The following is an 18,336-nucleotide window of genomic DNA, read 5'->3' on the forward strand; positions in this document are numbered from 1 at the left end:
GCATCCGCGTAACGTAGGGCATTACACGGAGGAGCAATTTTTACTGGGCGTTTCCTTGCCTCTGTCACGAGGAATTCTACGACATAACATTTCAGTAGAAACCGCTAAATTAATAGCTTCAGCTTCTCAAGTTAATGAGTTGTACTTACAGCAAGTAAAAAATAAAAAGGTGATAATATAAAGTTAGTTACCGTGTTATTATTAATTATAAGTAGAGCGAATGATTATTTTAAGAAATCAATAAAAACATACAGGACACAATCACTCATAGAACCTAGCCTACATGTTAAATTTTAAATTTCTAGACAGCGACTTGAGCTTAACATTCATATGCCGTGTGGTTCCCGGCACTATTACAAAAAAGAATAGGACCACTCCATCTCTTTCCCATGGATGTCGTAAAAGGCGACTAAGGGATAGGCTTATAAACTTAGGATTCCTCTTTTAGGCGATGGGCTAGCAACCTGTCACTATTTGAATCTCGGTTCTATCATTAAGCCAAATAGCTGAACGTGGCCATTCAGTCTTTTCAAGACTGTTGGCTCTGTCTACCCCGCAAGGGATATAGACGTGATCATATGTATGTATGTATGTATGTCAGTCAATCAATTGGTCATTGTTCATTTATTGGTATATTAAAAAGATTAAATTGTAGGCTCTCAATCTACAAGGATCTGTTTCGTTACATTATTAGGGGTCTGTCACAACCTATTCCGAACTACTAAACTCATTCTTTGAGATTTATGTATGTTGCTAAAGTACAATTTGTCCCTTGCTAAGTAACTAACAAAACACGATTACTAGAAAAAATAACAAATTAGAAACCCCATTATGTGTACTTAAGAAACAATTTTGAAACACATTTTATCTATCTTATCCTTAAGTATTGACTGTAATATGAAAACAATCCAGGAAAATACAGACGGAGTCGAAGTTTATCCAATCAATGAGTACCTAGACAGTGAGTGGGTGGACTAATTATTCTGTAACAGGATACCTCGTACTTCTTGCCCTTGCCAGTTATTTATACGGCTGTATTATTTTTAACGAGCACTGAAACTTGTGATTTGAAGCAAACGTGAACTTTTAATTAGAAAACGAGTTCACAGTTCATTAGTTTCGTTATAAGAAACGGGATACTTATTATTTTTATCAACTGTTTAGTTTGTTTGTTTGTTTGATAGCTCTTTAAGACTCTTCCTGTAAGCATAGTTAAAACATATTTGTAGGAAATATAACTCCCTAGTTTGTTTGTAGTGTTCATATACAATAGGTAGTTAAGAACTTTCATTGTTTCATCGTCCAACAAACATGTGAAAATTTCCTTAATTCAATTATTTATTTATTTCAACCATACATCAGAATAACTAACCTTCTAAGGCGGCTTCCCTTTTCATCCATCCACTTCATACGGTTTATGTACATAGGACAGTAATTTTGGCTGCACTTTAGTTTCCACACATACATTTAAAATCATAAAAATACCAAAAACATTGCCTATCCCTAAGTTCACACAAGAAAAATTCGAAATGAAGATATTGTTAAAACTTTGACTATTTGGTTTTACAACGTCGTTTAAATAAATTTACAGTCTAAGTTTGAAAATCCTAGGTATATAAATTCGGAAGGGCCACGGACAAACTTGGCAGATTTTCGTTATCTACCAGGAAATTTGGGTAGGTTACAAAAGTTAATTCTGATTACTATACGTTATTTATTATAACTGAGGGAAGGTGTCATTTACAGAACACTAAGTCAGTTTTTTTAAAGTTTCCGAAGCAGTAGTTCCAGTAGGTTTTGCGTTTATTTCGTTACAAACAAAAATAAAAATCTTTTTTCATTTATATTATTTGAATGGAATAATTTATTTCGTTTCCAAGATTCACAATGTAGATTCCTATTGAATATAACCTAAAGTCAATACCGAATTCCGACAGTTTCAGAGTGCCGTTACACAGTTATGAGGACTGTAAACTTCGGCCTATAGCCCATAAAATTCGCCCTGGTTACGCATAGTGTTACGCTGTCTTATCGGAGAGCGCCGGTTGCAATAAATTGCGTTTATCTATATCTGTCTACCCGATGTGGCTTTTGTTGCAGTGTCAATGGTTGTATACTCCGTGGTATATTTACATGGTGACTGAGGGGGAATGCTACATAATTTTCCAATACCAGCTTTTTCTCTCGATTTTCATAGAATCGAATAATTTTCCACGGGGTCACATAGGGAATCTTGCCAAACTTCAAGAATATTATTAAGAGAGGGTTAAGTAAGACCTCTGACTTTTTTAATTTATCGTCCAAAGCGCATATATAATGTACCTTGTGGAATTCGACATAAAACCATAACCCAATACCATCACTATATATGTATATGTGGTGTATGCGAATCAATTTGTATTTATCAATATAGAAACTGCCCTTTTAGTTCAGAAGTATTTTTAATAAATGGCGGATAGTTCCTGCAATTAATTTGCGGCCGAATGGAAAAAATGCCAGCTAAATTGGAACGCTTTGACTAGCGCAGTAGTCGTTCACTCTATACTCGTAATAGGACTATGGGCTTTAGAAATTACTCTTATTAATGCCATACACTAGTAAAAACTAATATTTAATATTATTTATCATTAGAAAAGTGTGTTTGTTTGTCACTGAAAAATTCACTCACTCTTACGAAGTAACGTACGGTACGGTACAATTCATCTTAGAAAATAGTATGTAGGTGTTTAAAATTGCAGTGTGTCAATAACTATCTCAATGCTCATTATCATAAATATCGAAATAAAAAAGATAAAGTTCTTACATACATAAATATAATAATCACGTCTATATCTCCGAGCCAGTCTGGAAATTACTGAAAGGCAGCTGTAGGGCCTAATGTTGCACAGCACATCACCTACAAGAATAATCTCAAGTCTATTAGCCTCTCCTTTAGTTGCATGTTACGTCATCTACGGGAAAGATATGGACCAGCCCTATTCTAAAGTGCCGAGAACCAACGGGTACATTTCCTTTGTTACAGATGTATCAAATACACCTACCATGATATATATAAACTTACTTGTTTGATAGAAACTTCTTCTTGTCCATAAGTTTCTGCTACGACAAAGTCTAGAGAATGTCCCATTGGCCCCAATAGATTTTCATTTACCTCGTCGACTGCCATTGATATAGCACCTGTTGGGAAATACAATTTTTCAATAACTTAAACCACCCAAATACAAATATGGTACCGTCTACGCCTAGTTATGTTAGAGATGTTATTTTACAGAAAAAAAAATACTAATTTGCACATTCTAAAAGATAAATCTGACCAGGCATTTTGGTATCTTTATTCCTAATTAATATTACAAATGCGACAGTTTGCTTATGTCCGCTTCGAAGTTAAACCACTAAACCAAACTTCATGAAATGCACACATATCGTGAAAAGTAACAGATAATGACATAGGTCACTTTTAGACGAAAGCTTCAAAATATTTATTCCTAACGTATGGTCCAAGCTGGGATAAGTTTTTACTTCTGGATGGTGGTCACAGGCAGGTGGTCCTGGGCTCCCCAAGGAGGACGCTACGGGACGTACGCCGAGGGGATGATCAAAGTACCTACTTATAAATTTGTTCATTAGGTATGTTTACATATTAAGTAGATCAGAAGCATACGTCTTAAGCAATTTTATAAGTTCAATCAAGTAATGTTATAAAATTTTGGAATGATATTCAGCTAAATGAAGTGATAGTAATATTTTGAAAGCGTGCCAACAGCAACCAACAACAATTAATTGCAGTGGTCCAGATTGATCTGGCAGTTGAGACAAACTATTTTATGCAATGTTGCAGAACAAATGCATACGTTTAGATTATTAATTAGATAGAAATATGCCGTGTGGTTCCCGGCACCAATAAAAAAAAGAGTAGGACCACTCCATCTCGTTCCCATGGATGTCGTAAGGCGACTAAGGGATAGGCTTATAAACTTGGGATTCTTCTTTTAGGCGATGGGCTAGCAACCCGTCACTATTTGAATCTCAATTCTATCATTAAGCCAAACAGCTGAACATGGCCTATCAGTATTTTCAAGACTGTTGGCTCTGTCTACCCCGTAAGGGATAAAGACGTGATCATATGTATATATGTAAATATAATATATTTAAGAGAAATAGGAATATGGTAGATATGGATAGTTTAGAATTGTCAGTGCCTAGATAGTATTTGAAATATACTTAACTACATTTACATACCTACATCTTGTAATATCATTTTAAGAGTTAAATGTTCCATGGAAATATTAGTATTATATGCCTTTTTGAAAAAATTATAAAATATAGGTAAGTATTCGGGTAAGTATTTTGAAAGTAGATTTATTGGTGTGATCGTTTGTAACAAAGCTAAGCAATTTAATATTGTAACTACCTGTAATTATCTACGTATCCGTTGTATGTTTAAAAGTGCATTACATACATACATAAACTCACGCCTCTTTCCCGGAGGGGTAGGCAGAGACTACCTCTTTCCACTTGCCACGATCCCTGCATACTTCCTTTGCTTCATCCACATTCATAACTCTCTTCATGCAAGCTCGGCGGTTTCGGGCACTTTTGACCTGACCCTTCACCAGGACGTCCTTAATTTGATCAAGATATGTTCGTCTAGGTCTTCCCACCCCGACCTTTCCCTCCACACTCTCCTTGTATATCTGCTTAGTCAACCTGTTTTCATTCATCCTCTCCACATGACCGAACCATCTCAACATACCCTTTTCTATTCCTGTAACTACATCTTCTTTCACATCACAACATTCCCTTATCACGCTGTTCCTTATCCGGTCACTCAATTTCACACCCAACATACTCCTTAACGCTCTCATTTCCACTGCATTTATTCTGCTTTCGTGCTTCTTTTGCCATACCCAACTTTCACTCCCATACATTAATGTCGGGACCAACACGCCCCTGTGCACAGCCAGTCGAGCCTTTTTGGATAGTTTCTGACTGCTCATAAAGGCATGCAAAGCTCCATTCACCATGTTCCCCGCGTTCACTCTCCTTTCAATATCACTATCACACTTGCCATCTGATGTAAACTTTGATCCTAGATATACAAACTCTTTCACTTGCTCAACTTTTTCTCCTCCAATCAAAATATTACATACTGTCATTTCTTTCTCCATTTCAAAGACCAGAGACCAGTGTTTTAGTTTTACTTACGTTCACTTTCATTCCTTTCTCTTTTAAAGCTTCATGCATACAGTTTACCATCTCCTGTAACTCCTCCGCTGATGACGCCAGTATAACCTGATCGTCGGCATAGAGCAGACATTTGACGAGTAATTCATTCATCCTTAATCCACTTTCAGACTCTTTCAAACCTGTCAAACAACTATCCATAAATAGGTTGAACAGCCACGGTGACGCAACACATCCCTGCCTAACACCTTTCTCAATCTTAAACCACTCAGTGTGCGCTCCGTTTATCCTGACACAAGCACTCGAATCCTCATATAAGGATTTCAGTGCTCGTATCAAGAGACTGCTCACCCCATGCATAGAAAGTGCTGACCACAATTCATTCCTCTCAACTCTGTCATAGGCCTTTTCCAAATCCACGAATGTGCAATAGACTTTTTGACTCTTGGCCAAAAACTTTTCGGCTATGCACCGCAAAGAAAAGACCTGATCAGTACATCCCATTCCCTTTCGAAATCCCGCTTGTAAAAGTGCATTTATTGTTTCAAATTTATTTGTGTTGTTCCAGACAGCAGTTATACTAACTACTTTTTTTATACACGTACCAGATATAACTCTTCCAGGTCTTGAGTAGCTGTAGTCACCAGGTCGCCGTTGTGATCCAGTGAGATATCCCAATGTAAACTTTTCACCTTGTGAAGTATTGAGTGCTAGTAGGAACAAACATAAACACCAACGCCACTGCAAAAATAAAAATTACTTAGGTACCTACTTTTCTTATCTTTAAAAACATACTTAAAAATAAGGATTAAGATTTCACTCACAGTTTCGATGTACTCTGATATACATATAGTAAGTAGGTATACAAAATTCATCGAAACTGTGAGTCCACTTATCATTTTTAGCTTAGGCTAAGGTTAAAATACTTATATTGAGAGAATAACCACTCGTACAAGGTAAATACAACCCATTTAAAGTTATAACGAGCAAAGCAAATGGCAGATATTTTCATACTAATTTAAATTTCCAAAAAAAATTGGATTCACAGGAAAAATCGATTTTCTCAATTATGCAAAACTAAATTACCTAAGTGATTTAATAATGTGACATGAGTTAAACCCTTAAAGAAATTTACCTACCTTATGTAACAAAAAAAAGTAGAAATAATGCTGGGGTAAGCTGCAATTTAAAATTTTCGCGTTGCAAATCGTCACAAGTCGGCACGTGCTTCCAACATTTTTCCAATAATGTCGCGGTCGTAAAATGCCCGGAAGTGTGAGTTCGTATGGGTTTTAAACGCTAGCAGGCATCCCTGGCCTTAATAGGCCTTTGCATATAACACATGGTTGTAAAAATGAACCTTCCATAAAATTTAATAATAACTTGTCAACCTTTGCAATGTAATGTTAAAAAATAAACGTCAATATGAAGCTGTGTCATAATGTACAGAAAATACCCAACGTATTACAAAACAAAAAAATTGGTATAGTATCGAATTCTTGAGAAGGCAAAATAAGCAAGATAGAGTAGTGATTTATTTACAAAGTTAGTAAGATATTCGTACCTATATGTATAACTTATGGATATAAATTGCTAAGACATAGTTCTGAGCAGGCTAGGAGGATGATTGATATGGCTTTTAAACTTTTACTTGCCAATAATTGTCTCTACACTTTTTCCTTATACAATAAATTATATTAAGTATTAATGAAGCCACTACGTTTTTAAATTACTTATTTACCTATAATTATAACAAATGATAAAATAAAACGTAATATTACACATGTCATATTATATGTAAGTGTCTCACGTGTCGTGAGTACTCGTCCGATTGTTATGCAATGCATGACTTGTAATGGCAAACCCGTTTGGCGAGCGACAGGTTCACAAGAGAACAAAAAATTACATTTCAATACCTACTTATTGTGAAAGTTACAATTCGAAATTGTGTTCACTAATCTAAGCGATGTTCTATTTGGAACTTTATTTAAATTAAGAGACTACTGAAAATGTTTAATTTTTCAGGCAAACCTACCTAAAAGCCTTGAGTTATTTATCTATTTACAAATAAATGAAATATGTAAATGTATGTGTATGTAAATGTATGTAAGAAGACTGGTCTGAAGGAAGCTGATGATCGAATCAAAAAATCAATTTAAAAATGAGTTCGTCGCTTTTGGTAATTGTTTGTCAAAGTAGAGTAAACTTACTAGCTGCATATAGACCGTTCACCTACATCATGCTACACCGTTGTTTCTTGAAATAAAATATCTTTTAAGAGATAGAAGTTATTGAACCTTTGGATGGGTTTCACTCTTTTAGAATTGCTTTTGACCAATAGGTACTCATATTGACTAAAATGAATTAGATTTAATTAAAGTTTGTTTTGTTTTTAAACAGTTTCATATTTCAACAGTCGAAAATGTTCTCCTAAATGAAAGGAAAAAGTTGGAACCGTTAACAATATTTTATCTTACTCGTATTTATTTAAAACAAACATGTTTTATACAGATCGTGAAAATGTTTTTGACCAATAAACTTTGTATGTTATGGTATTTTACATTATGGAGACGAAACACATGCTATCCGTGGATTCATCAGTTTCAGGCGGACTTTTTATACAAAGCGATAAAAATAGCAGCCGTGGGAGATATTTATGTGACTATGACCCGGTTAAATGTACGAGTGTCATAAATAGGGTTTTGAATGCACTCGGATCACCTGATAGACGTACAAAAGAAAGCCACGTTATTTTATTATAACTACTCCGCCTTACTCTAACATAACGAAGTAAGTTAGTACACTAATCATATAACTCAACGCATCAGTTACAAAATAATTTATAAATGAACGCCTGGGGTCAAAAATATTATCTACATGTTTGCCAAAAAATATGTATATTTATCTTTTAATGAATTAACTGTTAGGTGTTCCTTTATTATAACCTAACCTACTTTACCTAATTAAATTAATATTGTTCTTAATTTATATAAGTCAAAAAGCTTCATTAAACGTTGTCCTACATTAGAAAATTCATGAGCGCTTATCGAGAAAATGTTTCATTAGAGTGACGCAACCTTCGAAACTAACTTAGTGTCGGTGATAATATAATACTACCTTCCTCCCTGTCGCTAGCAATGCTAGCATGTTACAGAAATCACTAGGTTAGGCCAGCTAGTAGGTTTTTTGTTTTGCTTGAATGGTTTGAACTTCTTTTTTAAAGCTGACTCTAGTTACCTACAATTAAATTAAAGATTTATTTAAAGACGTAAGCTCCTGTTAAAGCAACAAATTTTGAGGGAAGCCTTAATTATTTTAAGTGTTTGATTGTAACTTTGATTTTATTTTGTGCGAAAACTTATAGATAGACAATTATTTTAATAATTTATTTGATAGTGGAGTAATGGTGATTCAAGCCGGCGCGTACAATAATTAGTTAACAAAATGTAGGTACATAATGCATACTAAAATAAACGCATAAACGTTGGGCTGAGCAGAATGTCGAAAATTTCCAGGCCAAATATTCCTTGACATAATATCCTACAATACACGCATTTACTTTATAACTCTTACACATACCTATACCCAATCTTCATCATTATAATTGCCAATCTATAACCACGTTATCTAGTTGACATTGAAAATCGTTAAAATATCTAAACGGTATCTTATATTGGCAATTTATTTTGCATACTTAATTACCAATTTGCTGTTTACCAAACCTTAATTGGTTTGTTACTCATATATAGTGTAATTAAGCAAAGCCCTCAGGCAGTATCGGCTAGCTAAAACCTCAAGTGGTGTGGAATGGAATCTAATGGGCTGTTGAAGATTTATAAGTTGGCCCGCCTTGAGATTTGAGACAACCGATCGGCCTTAAAACAACACAAGAGTATTTACAAAAATGATAGATAGAACTTTCTATTAGTTTCGATAGAAAAAAATAACCGGATTAGTAATAATAATAAATAAAAAATCGTTTATTTCCTCAATTAACAAAGACTTAACATGGTTTCTTAATGCTAGTACTCAGGTAAGTTGGCATGTTACATCAATCTTTGAGGAGAGGCTAGTTCCTGAAATAGGGTCTTGCGAACCTGTGCTACGGGTAGCTAGGCCTCCTCCTCGGATATAAGTAAATGCTAGGAGTAAAGTCTTAAATATAGGGAGAATTAACTAAATAGGTACCTACGTACAAAGGAATGGTGGAAAATAATAGGATGAATTTATGAGGGATCGAGATAAGAAATGGAAGGGGAATTAGAGGAAATGTTCATGTGAATGTATGTTTGTGTGTATGATGTGTTGTGTGTTGTTGTGTTTGGTGAGTGACTGGAGTGTTTAAGGCACGATGATGAGGTAGTGATAAAAAAACAAAAAAAAAAGAGATAGGGCGAGGTGGGTGTATTCCAGGTAAATTTTGAGTATGTGGTAGGATGGTTGGATAGTAAAATTGTAGATGAAAGCAATAATTTAGTGAAGGAGGAGGTCAGTTTATCGGTATTAGAAGGTTTTCGGTGCTGGGATAGTCAAGAGATTTGAGGTATTGAGTAACAGTTTTTTTACAAGAGAATTTATGGAGAGGGTAAATATTGAGCAATGCATTAAGTTTGTTGTATAAATATGGACCGAGGAAACAGAAAAAATTGTGAGAAGTTGCCGTGTTAAATCGGTACCGTGTGCAGACTGGTCCCCTTCTACGCTGAAATCTTCGTAAGTTGGGATCGTATTGGACTTGGGAGTGCTGTTTAAGTATCGTGTACAACACAAAGGACTGTCTAACTGTGAGCACGTCCCAGGTTCTGTACAAATCAGTCGTTGGATGGAGGTAAGAAAGGCCCGCCGCAACCTTGAGAATGGCACGTTGGGCTCTCTCCACCACCAGGAGGTGAGTTTTGGCTGTTCCGCCCCAGGATGTGATGCAGTAATTCACTAACGACTGGCATAAGGCATTATATACAATCTTTATTATTTTGCGGTTTGAAATGTGCCGTAGGGTTTTAAAAATATATATAAGTTTGCGGAGCCTGGCCGTTAGTGATTCGATATGTGAAGCAAACGACAAGGTATGGTCAATTATGACACCCAAGTATTTGGTTTGATCTGTTTTATGGAGGGCAGGACAGTGGCAGTTTTGAGCTTGGTTACAGTCGGAGATATGGGATTTTATACTGAGGGTGGCAGGAGGTAGATAACTAGTTTTGAGAGCAAAAGGGATGTAAGCGGTTTTGTTTATATTCAGTGTTAGAGAGTTGATTTAGATTAGTGTTAGTCAAACTTGTACGGCATAGTAAAAGCCTGAAAGGTGTTCCCTTTTAGCCTTGATTATATTATTTTTTCAGGGCTTGGAAATAAATAAATAACTTTTTACGATTATATATTGTTGCGATAAAAACCGACCCAAAGTAAATTCGAAACTTAATTTAAATATATTGGCTGTCCAAAAATCTTTGATTTCCTTTTATTTAATTTATAGTAATTTCATAGTGCTTCAAGAAACCGACTAAATGGTTTTAATTTTTGAGAATATACATGGTACTTATACGATTAATATCAGTAAAAAGGTATAAGTAAGTAACTAGTCGTTTCAATAGATTTGTTCGACTTGTATTTCCTAAATATAACGTTTCTTGAAGATTGATCTTCACATGAAAAGTTAGTTTTTTTAAGCTACATTTTTGGTATAATTTTTTTACATTGTGTGAGTATGAGGCCGGTTCAGAATATTCTACTTCGTAATTTTCCAATAATCGAAGAGGTCGATAACGTGCATACACTTAGTTCGACAATGACACAGTTCTTTGCCTCGTCACGGCGGTTCACGTCAACGGCCCTTGCGCACGCGAAATGATAGCGATATCATAGTGTAAGTATTTATGTATTCATAGAAACTAGAATTTACGATTAAAAATTAAACTTCTATAAAAAAATATGTAGAAAATAACCACGTTTAGAAACAAATATCTTAAATAAGTATAAAAATTCAGGAGACAGGCGTCTTTTAAGACTTAAGTTTGCTTGTCCTCCTTGAAATACCAAAACTTCACGTTGAAACTTGTACCTACCGAATCTGTCTATCTAAGAAGTCAAGAAGGCAAACAATACTTTGTTCGATATGCATAATTTCTGACCACATTGTTATAAAATACGTAATAATTAAAACTGCGAATACAATGTTATACTTAACGTTAAATCAACAAAAAGGTATGTAGGTACATCTATCATGTATCAGAATGCAATTGACCTATTTCGTTATCAGAAATGATAACCTTCACAAGCTTATAGGCAAATAGACTTATTACGGCTAACTGGTACCGGTACCACTGAGTTACCACTTAGTTTGAAACTAATTAGTTAGGTACTTACCAGTGGATATGTTCGTATAAATACCATTATAATATACTTTTATTATTCGAATGCAGCGTAACATTAATTTAAAATGTATTAATGTAAAATTAATATGTAAAAAGGCACATGTTTTCATTAAAACTTTCGTTGTCCGGCAAGTTTAAATTGTATTACTCATTTTATACGTGAGAAGTGAGAAATTAAATTAAAAGGTGGCATGACATTCGTGGTGTTTACGGTTTGTAAAATTGTTTCATTTGTATGCATACCGATGTCGACCCGCACCGCAGTTACACAGCACTACCTAACATACATACCTACCCCGCATGACAGAACAATGTACCTAGTCGATGCCAGCAGCGGTGCGCCCGCGCCTCCATCGTCTCACGTCTTCATTCGCGCCCGATACATATTAATGTTATGTTTAACATTGTTTCCGCAGCTGGCACATCATTAGATAAGATCAAATGAATCTGACAATGTTTAACACCCTTATGAAACATTAGACTTGTACCTAAATCAGTCAATCTCTTTGGATTGATTTACACATAAGTATATTACAACAAACATTAATCAAATCAGAGACTACTTCTTTCGACTTGCCAAGATCACTGCATACTTCTTTCGATTCATTTATAACTCTCTTGTCGGTTTTGGGAACTTTTACCATTTTTTGTTTTCGAAGGGGAATTCCTTTTTACGGACTACCGGGTGTGGAACTCCTGGCATCTAGTGTGCCAGCCTATCCACTTAAACTTCTTACTCTTCACTTAACCTTTCGCACTTCCCACTCCCAACGTTTCCATTTACACTATTCTCGTATATTTGCTCAGTCAACCTGCCTTTACCCATCCTCTACACAATGCAAGGATGAGATTGAGAAATAAGCATTCCCTTTTCTATTCCTGTCACTTTCACATCGGAACATTGCCTTATCACGCTGTTTCTTATTCTGTCATTCAAATTTACACTGCATTTCCACCGCGTTTATTCTTTCGTGATTCTTCTGCCACACCGAATATAAATTTGTGTTCGTACCGCTAATCTCCAGAACTACAACACAGATTTTGAGGAAACCTTTTCGTTTTATAACTAATAAGCTTAGGCAGTATAAAGTGTAATATTGTGAAGTTGACGTTGTTGATGAAAATGCTGCAGTGCAGTTTGTTACCGCTTCTTCTGCACTGACGCCTTGGAAGCGGCAGTAAACTTAGTTTTTAAGTAATTTATTTGACGTCAACCAAGTTGTTAAACCATACGACAATTATTAAGCGATATAATAATATCCTATAATAATGAATAAAAATTTTGAATTTTGAATTTTTTTTTGAAGTGTAGGTAGATTTCATGTTGGAAACTAAACCACCCGATAAAGAACTGTTAGGTATAGACCAGCTTAATAATTACAAAGATGGAAAAGTACTTAGTTAAACTTGATAACCTTTTTCTGTTCTTTATAAATTCCACGTGTTTAAAGTCACAGGCAACAGCTAGAAGCTACCACAAAAAATATACCTTGCTCTTCAGACCTGATAATTCTTGCAATATTTACCCTAATTATAAAATAAGGTACCTGCTGCTTCCCCTGTGCATGTACATGTACCTATATGTATGGGTAAACAATTTTAGTATATAAATCATTAAATTGATTATTTAACTCATTGTCGTAATTTACACATTTAATTAACAATTTATTGGATGTACAGTAAACTTAATGTTGTCTTATTATTAAAAGTAGCTTTGTTTAGATTGAAAGCTCGAGTCCGTGATTGACCGATAAAAGCTAGCTTAAAAAATAAAGTATAATTTTTTTTTATTAATATATACGGGGCAAATTACACAGACTGAGTAGGCCTCGAAGTAAGTTCGAGACTTGTGTTATGAGATACTAACCCAACGATACTATATTTTAAAATAAAAATAATTATATATAAAAAGTGAAGTAAAAAATAAGTACCATAACCCACCTATTTAAGTACATAAATAGGTGTTGTGTGGTTCCCGGAACCAATAAAAAAAGAATAAGACCACTCCGTCTCATTCCCATGGATGTCGTAAAAGGCGACTAAGACCAAGGCTTATAAACTTGGGATTCTTCTTCTATGCGATGGGCTAGCAAGCTGTTACTATTTAAATCTCAATTCTATCAATAAGCCAAACAGCTGGACATGGCCTATCAGTCTTTTCAAGAATGTTGGCGCTGTCTACACCGCAAGGAATACAGATATTATTATATGTATCTATGTATGTATGTTAAGTAGGTATATAAAAAATTGTTTATACCCGGGATTTTGGTACTATTTACGATTATCCATAATTGAATGCTTTTTGTAAGAATACACATACATACATATAATCACGTCTATATCCCTTACGGGGTAGACAGAGACAATAGTTCCGAAAAGACTGAATGGCCACGTTCAGCTGCTCGGCTTAATGATGGAATTGAGATCCGAATAGTGGTTGCTAGCCCATCGCCTAAAAGAAGGATCGCAATTTTATAAGCCTATCCCTTAGTCTAACTTCAGCGAAAACTGTCACCTTTTCCTTTCATATCTACGAGTATATTCAAACTAGGTTCCGCCCGCAACTCCGCTTGAATGCAAATTGCAATGTAAGTGTGCATTTTTTTTGGTAATTTGTCTTACTACAAGTACTTAACCGCTAACTATTGAGCTTAAAATAATTTATGACTCTTATAACTTTACAAGCTCATGTAGCCATTCATACTGTATCTCAAAAAAAAAATTTCAGTATAAATAAAATATCGACTAAATTTTAGGTACATGAAATTTAAAACATCAACAATTTGCCGTGTGGTTCCCGGCACCATTACAAAAGAATAGGACCACTCCATCTCTTTCCCACGGATGTCGTAAGAGCCGACTAAGGGATAGACTTGGGATTCCTCTTTAATGTAAATCCCTGCCAATCTAAGGTCTGCCGCGCCGATGGATGCATGGCTAGGGGCGAGCCTAGTCTCGAGCGTGCCACTTCCGCCATGGGGTTGGGCGACCCCCAGGTAATGGCTAGCCTTACCCTGGCATGCGGGGCTCTGCTGGGGCGGACAAAATTTTTCCCTAGCGTCTCGTGGGAATCGCATTATGAACCTTAAAAAGCATATAAATGGCGGCGATGGTGTCCGCACCCCATCACGTCTCGTTCCCGGCGGGAGCGGTATGCGGTCTGCTGAAAGCCGCTTTGCGACGATGAATGTAAGAGGAGGAATGAAGGATAAGATTGAGGAAGTATGCCAGATGATGGATGAAAGACGTTTGGATGTGTTGTGCGTGAATGAAACGAAGCGGAAAGGATGCGACGCGACGCAGCACGGCCCTTACACGGCGTATTGGTCTGGAATTTCCAGTACCAGCCGAGGCTGTCAAGGGGTCGGTCTAATTCTTTCTGCACGAATGGCTGAGTGCGTGAATGAGTATGAGTGTGTCAGCCCTCGTCTTCTATGGATTAGGCTGAAAGTTGGAATCACTCGGATCTTCGTTCTAGGTGTTTATGCACCTTGGGATGTGGGTTCGAGGGGTACAACATCAGCAAAAAGCGAAAACGAGGAGTTCTGGAATAGTGTAAGAGAAGTATTGAAAGTTACCAAGCCAAATGAGAAGATTATCATGTTAGGTGATTTTAATGGATGGGTGGGTGTAAAGCGTGATGGATATGAAAAGGTGCTTGGTGCGTTTGGTGACGAAAAGGTGAATGATAATGGAAGAAGTGTATTAGAAATTTGTCTAGAGTGGGATCTTTTTGTGTCGAACTCAATGTTTCAACATAAAGAGATCCACACCTACACAAGAGTGGAAGGTATTTTAAAAAGTATGATAGACTTTGTGATTGTAGATGAAAGATTGAAGAACAAAGTGCTGGATACCCGTGCATATCGCGGTGCTGGCATTGACTCGGACCATTTACTGGTGATATCCCGGATAAGGGGTATCTTCAATCGCTGGCGGCACAGGGTAAGGGAGCAAACCAGCGCTTTGGAAAGAGTAAAAGTAGAAAATTTGCAAGATATGGATGTAGGTAAGAAGTATATTAATAGACTGAAGGATGAATTTGAAGATTTAGAGGAAATGAGCGATATTGAAGATGGATGGAAGGAATTTAAAGAAAGAATTGTGAAAGTAGCTGTTGAAGTGTGTGGTGTAAGTAGAAGAAGGAAAGGAAAAAATCACAAAAATGCGTGGATGAGTAAAGATGTGCAAGAACTTGTGCGATTAAAGAAGAAAGCATGGCTGGATTTGTTAGCAGCAAAAGCTAACTTAAGAATGCAAGAGGTTATAGATGAAGATGTGAATGAAGCACGTAAGGAATATAAGAAAATGAAAGATTTGGTTAAGAAAGCTGTGATTAGAAAGAAAGAAGAGTATAAAGAGGATTTTGATAAAAGGCTATCAGAAGACTTTCAGTCAAATCTGAAAGTATTCTGGAAATCCGTAAGGTCAGCCCGAGGAAATACTATAACCAGAGAGCTGACTAGGATCAGATGCCAGGATGGTAGCGTTGTGAAAGGAGAAGAATGTGTACTAAAGATATGGAAGGACTATTTTGAGAGTTTATTTGAAAAAAAGGAAGAAAATAAGAAAGAGTTCTGCTATAGCGAAGAAAAAGAGAATGAGATGGAAGGCGAAATTGAAATGTTCGAAATTGTGGAAGCACTTAAGAGTATGAAAGCGGGAAAGGCTGCTGGGTGTGATAGAGTGTCGGTCGAGATGCTTAAAGCAGGAAAAGGCGTAGTAGCTAGTCAGTTGTACTGCCTTTTCAATTTGTGTTGGAGAAGCGGCCGAGTACCAAAAGATTGGTGTAAGGCTGTTATCGTGCCACTTTACAAAGGAAAAGGGTCACAGCTGGACTGCAAAAATTATCGTGGTATAAGCCTGCTTAGCGTCGTCGGCAAATTGTATGCTAAGGTATTGATTAATAGAGTCAGGAATGAAACTGATGACAAAATATGGGATGCTCAAGCGGGATTTCGAAAGGGAATGGGATGTACTGATCAGGTCTTTTCCTTGCGGTGCATAGCCGAAAAGTTTTTGGTCAAGAGTCAAAAAGTCTATTGCACATTCGTAGATCTGGAAAAGGCCTATGACAGAGTTGAGAGGAATGAATTGTGGTCAGCACTTTCTATGCATGGGGTGAGCAGTCTCTTAATACGAGCACGGAAATCCTTATATGAGGATTCGAGTGCTTGTGTCAGGATAAACGGAGCGCACACTGAGTGGTTTAAGATTGAGAAAGGCGTTAGGCAAGGATGTGTTGCGTCACCGTGGCTGTTCAACCTATTTATGGATAGCTGTTTGACAGATTTGAAAGAGTCTAAAAGTGGATTAAGGATGAATGAGTTACTCGTCAAATGTCTGCTCTATGCCGACGATCAGGTTATACTGGCGTCATCAGCGGAGGAGTTACAGGAGATGGTAAACTGTATGCATGAAGCTTTAAAAGAGAAAGGAATGAAAGTGAACGTAAGTAAAACTAAAACACTGGTTTTTGAAATGGAGAAAGAAATGACAGCATGTAATATTTTGATTGGAGGAGAAAAAGTGGAGCAAGTGAAAGAGTTTGTATATCTAGGATCAAAGTTTACATCAGATGGCAAGTATGATAGTGATATTGAAAGGAGAGTGAACGCGGGGAACATGGTGAATGGAGCTTTGCATGCCTTTATGAGCAGTCAGAAACTATCCAAAAAGGCTCGACTGGCTGTGCACAGGGGCGTGTTGGTCCCGACATTAATGTATGGGAGTGAAAGTTGGGTATGGCAAAAGAAGCATGAAAGCAGAATAAATGCAGTGGAAATGAGAGCGTTAAGGAGTATGATGGGTGTGAAATTGAGTGACAGGATAAGGAACAGCGTGATAAGGGAATGTTGTGATGTGAAAGAAGATGTAGTTACAGGAATAGAAAAGGGTATGTTAAGATGGTTCGGTCATGTGGAGAGGATGAATGAAAGCAGGTTGACTAAGCAGATATACAAGGAGAGTGTGGAGGGAAAGGTCGGAGTGGGAAGACCTAGACGAACGTATCTTGATCAAATTAAGGACGTCCTGGTAAAGGGTTAGGTCAAAAGTACCCGAAACCGCCGAGCTTGTATGAAGAGAGTTATGAATGTGGACGAAGCGAAAGAAGTATGCAGAGATCGTGGCAAGTGGAAAGAGGTAGTCTCTGCCTACCCCTCCTGGAAAGAGGCGTGATTTTATGTATGTATGTATGTATGAAATTTAATTTAAATTGATTTAGTATGAAAACATAGGACAATAAGGTACAAATACTTAATAACAATTTAATTACATTTAAGAACAAATATAATTAAATTACGCACCGTTTTTATATTTCTTGGTTTCATGGTGTCCAATCGATCAAACTTTACACAATTAAGTTGTTATCATAATATTTTCAATAAAAAGAGAGAGCGCTATCGAAATTCGCATAATTGTTTTCCCGCCATAACGTAAAGTTTTCCCGCGTTCGCGTCGCGGAGCGCCGACGGAGCGGGCGACTTGTTTCAGCGATCGGCAGCTGAGAACTGTCTACAGAGTACTTTGTGTAATGCGGAGGACTGCCCCGGTGGGTGTCTCTATGACTGGTGAAATGTTGACGGTCTTTAAAGTGCTCTATCTTTGACTCATTCACAAAACGTAATTCAAGAACAAAACAACACAATGTAACATGTCTTAGTTTGTTTGAATTGAAAATGGGATTCACAGGATGGCATTAGATGAATCAAATTTTCTTAAAAAAGTCTGTAATTACAAACATGCTTTAATTAATTTAATTTCCTTTTGATCCTAA

At 36.5% G+C, this 18,336-nt stretch overlaps 1 protein-coding gene across 1 annotated transcript in view; it reads right to left on the bottom strand.

The window, feature by feature from the left end:
- The window catches only part of LOC106131773 (guanylate cyclase 32E), a 42,507-nt gene extending 24,499 nt beyond the window's left edge, over window positions 1-18,008 (bottom strand). The window contains exons 1-3 of the mRNA XM_060954789.1: window positions 17,867-18,008; window positions 5,790-5,925; window positions 3,062-3,177 (exon numbers count right to left, since the gene is read on the bottom strand). Of these exons, the coding sequence (XP_060810772.1) occupies window positions 3,062-3,177; window positions 5,790-5,925; window positions 17,867-17,890 (276 nt within the window). The 5' untranslated portion in view covers window positions 17,891-18,008. The remainder of the gene's footprint in view (window positions 1-3,061; window positions 3,178-5,789; window positions 5,926-17,866) is intronic.
- Window positions 18,009-18,336: the final 328 nt, after the last annotated feature.

Source organism: Amyelois transitella, chromosome 5 (genome assembly GCF_032362555.1).
Source record: "Amyelois transitella isolate CPQ chromosome 5, ilAmyTran1.1, whole genome shotgun sequence".
Lineage (NCBI taxonomy): Eukaryota > Metazoa > Arthropoda > Insecta > Lepidoptera > Pyralidae > Amyelois > Amyelois transitella.